Source organism: Trachurus trachurus (assembly GCF_905171665.1).
Source record: "Trachurus trachurus genome assembly, chromosome: 15".
Taxonomy (NCBI): Eukaryota; Metazoa; Chordata; class Actinopteri; order Carangiformes; family Carangidae; genus Trachurus; species Trachurus trachurus.
In genome coordinates, this window is record NC_139906.1 from 13324535 (window position 1) to 13328401 (window position 3867).

The following is a 3867-nucleotide window of genomic DNA, read 5'->3' on the forward strand; positions in this document are numbered from 1 at the left end:
CTTTTTTTCATATGCACACCTGTTCTGTCTGTTGTTTCAAAGATACGGTCATTGTAAAACCCATCGCTCTGTAGCTTGATGTCAGTGGTGCACCTGCATCCGAGGATCAGTTCTGTTTTTTTCTCGTTGTTGTTGTTTTTGGCAGTGATGTGTGAGATAATCTCAAAGTAAAATCACAAAGGGCGGCTGTTCCAGATGGATGTCTTGCAGCATTTCTCATCCTGCTTAATAAAAACCGTGAGATCTGCTTCACCTTTTTAAAGTGAAACAACACTGACAAGGTCGGCGCTGTATGTGGATTAGCTAATTACTACAGCTGAGAGAAAGCTTGTGAGAAAAAACCCTCATCTCCCCCATGAGTGCTTAAAGAAAGAAAGCAGCTGGTCAGAACACACTCTGGAGAAAACATCAGCTATTGGAGAGAGCGGTTGGGGATACTTTTCTCTTAAGTGCTTTTCTCTGAGCAGTCTTCTCCATCATTTGCTCCCACGCTTCCTCCTCTCTTGCATGGGTGGCACACACACATATCCATCCCTTTCATCCCCAAAGAGTGAAACAAACCCATGCATTATGACTCAAATCAAGCTGAATTTATTTCACATGCTCTAATTTAATGTCATCATGTTGATATGCATTGAATAAAAATAGCTTGATTCTTTTTTTCCCTAATTATTTCCCCCCTCCACATTTTCTCTCTCCCAGAGCTTTACACAGGGGTTTTGGTTATTACATTTCTCACACAATTTGGCTGTTGAACAACAGTGGATGAAGAGGCCAACTGATTACTCATGCAGACCTGCTGCCCTCTGCTGGAGAAAACCATGAACTCCCAGCAGTCATCATATACTGTGGCTTAAAATGATGAAAGAAAAATGATACAAAATGATTTGTGATGTAAGTACTTAATGTACAATTTTTACAGACTAATTTGAGAAACTGTACATACGATTAGTAGGGGAGAGTGGGGTCAAGTGTAACGGAGGGTCAAATGTAACACCTCATTTTCACCCAGTCAGAAACGAGCTAGAGTCATGATATTCACTCTGCACATGCTCACTATGGTCCTCTGCCTACCTGGAAGAAATCAGCCAATTTTCTCATCCCCATCAGGTTTTATCAGGAAAACACTGTTTTTGGGGTATGAAAGTAATTTTTCAAAATCGCTGTAAATTTTAACTGGTGTCCTGAGTTCTTCAGGCAATGAACCTCAAGTGATATCATTTTGATGCCTGATGTCTTAGCTAACAGCCTAAATGAGTGCCATCTGATTCATTGCCTTCTACTAGCTAGCACATTGGGGTTTATGCTATCTGACAAGGGTGGGGTCAAGTGTAACACCTTGACAACCCTGTTTTCAGCAATGACAATTTGTGTCACAATGCAGTTTTTACTTGTTTTTAATGAAGCAAACCTACTCAATGTTTTACTACATCCTTAGATACTCTATGGAGTAACTAGCAGAGGTTTAGGCTACCCCGTGGGCTTCACTGCTAACGTTAGCTAGAATTCATTGCTAGCTTTCGAACTCACTAGCTAGAATTCATTACACCGTTATATTATCAAATTTACATGAGCTAATATGATTACTTAAGATAAGAAAATGTTTTAAATTAATACTTTATGTAATAAAACTTTAGTTATTTTCTTATTTGTGGTTGTTTTGTAGTGTGTTACACATGACCCTCCATGGTGTTACACTTGACCCCACCCTGCGGCTCAACAGTAACATTTGACTTCTCTGAAATAAATCAACATTGTACTCTTTGTGTAATATATGGGGCTGAATAAATTTATGAGACAGTAGTAGACTTGTGTAACTACAACATAGCAAAAAATGACTTATCTAGTTGAATCAGTCCCAGAGAAATTTAGAAAATAGTCAAAAGTGTTACACTTGACCCCACTCTCCCCTAAAGCTTAACATTAACTTTGAAACACGAATTGCAACTTGAGAATTGAAGCCTATTCTTCATCTCCAGCATAACAAACCCAAACCCTGATTATGCTGCTGCTGTTCAAGTTGCATCGTGGGTAATGTAGGCATCAACTGAGTGATGAAGCAGTGGTTAAGTGTTTTGCTTTTTTGTGCTAATGCTAAACCTTTTAAATAACTTTTCCCAGGCTGGTACAACCAGGCCATCAGACAACTGAACAGTTGCACCCAAGGGACTGTTAGATCCTGAGGATTATTCCTTTTTTTTTGATTGTTTATGAATTTATTATTATTTTTTTTCAATTGTTAAATGCAAATTTAAATTGTATACTTTAAACGGTGAGTGACAGCCAGGGCAAAATTTGTTTCATTGCCTTGACTGTACACTCTATTATAATTAACATACAGAAACAAGCTTAATGTGAGTTTTAATTGTATATATTATGCACATAAAAATATATATTTGAATTGAATTCAACTTAATGATGTCTCAAGCTACAAATGTCAAGTGTGATAAGATTCACTATTAATATACTATGTACATTATGTGGCTTGTAATTAGTTCACTTTCCAGTCTAATTAAAGTTGGTGTGGAATAAAACCTTGTATGCAAAGTTCAGCTGTCAGCTCAACAGGAGACAATGTTACCTTATGTTTCTAATTCATTTCTTTATTTGACAGGTGGACTCACCAGAAGGTTCACCTGACTCTCTCTATAATGTGTCCTCTGAAAGATGCCATCTAGTTTCTTAAATGTAGGAGTAGCTATCTTAGGGCTTGGAAGGTTCAGAGGAGTGGGTAGCTGCCAGCACTTGCGGGGCCTGTGAGATGTCGGAGTCATGTCGTCCAAACCACATGAAATGCTCCCCTGCCTGTGCTGAAGCCGCCTCTTCAGACTTCTGCTTGTGGTTGCGGGGGAACCGTCTGTTGCTCGTTGGAACATTAACAGCCTGCTTCACCATAAAGTCGATCTGGTAGGCTGTGAGGTTCCCCCCAGCCTCTGCAGTGCCATCGTCAGCTCCATCATGGCACAGGCAGAAGTGGGAGTTGTGCTGTCTGCGATCATCAAGACATTTCCTGCGTCCCACACCCTGAAGTTACAGTATACCAACACGGTGCTGTTGAAGACTTTATGGTTTCCTTTTCGGAGCAGTGATCAATCTGAACATTTCATTTCACCCAGAAGTTTTCCTCATACTCACATAACTGAAGACAGAGATGTCGTCTTTCAAGGCCTGCCTGTTGTCATGGTCTGAGACTGGATACTCTCTGGATTTCTGAGAGGAAACCAATGACAAAAGGAGTCAAACAACTGAAAGAAAATTAAAGCCTTGGTCTATAACAACACGATGAAAAAAAAAAGAACAGTTATGCCAAACACTATGATCTACTTCAGATACACACCTGCTGAATTTTCCATTTAGGATATCGCTCTGAGTTGAAAACCTGAGGCAGCGGCGACTTGACCTGACTCAACATGATCCCAGTGCTTGTACAAGTCCCACGATTCCTTGGCTGATCTTGAGGTAAAACTGGATGAGCAAACTGAGAAGACAGAAAACAAAAAGAAAAGTTAATTAACTTACATGTCCAGGTTTGAATGATGATGAGTAACGTAATGATCTGTTCTAATTATGTGATAAATTTAATAAGTTCTCACCCATTTGCCATCATTGCTCATTGAAGAGTATCGCTTTCCACCTTTTACCATTTTAACACAATTTGAGATAATGTTGAGTCCACTGAGGGCTTTCACCAACACACCACCACACACACACACACACGCTCAGTCCAACTTAACAACTAGGTTAACACAAACACTGGTGCCTATGGCAACGTGCTATAAACAAGTGACCTGAAATCTGAGCTCAATTTGCCATGGAGATGTGGAACTGGAATTGTGACAAAAACACATTTGAAATATTTGAGACACA

At 39.6% G+C, this 3867-nt stretch overlaps 1 protein-coding gene across 1 annotated transcript; it reads right to left on the reverse strand.

Annotated features, from left to right (window-relative positions):
* Positions 1-2703: 2703 nt before the first annotated feature.
* tex36 (testis expressed 36) lies at positions 2704-3644 on the reverse strand (the record flags this gene model as incomplete). Its single annotated transcript, XM_083987519.1, has 4 exons — positions 2704-3024; positions 3136-3210; positions 3338-3478; positions 3594-3644. 4 exons carry the CDS (start codon positions 3642-3644, stop codon positions 2704-2706), a joined length of 588 nt encoding a protein of 195 aa, XP_083843645.1.
* Positions 3645-3867: the final 223 nt, after the last annotated feature.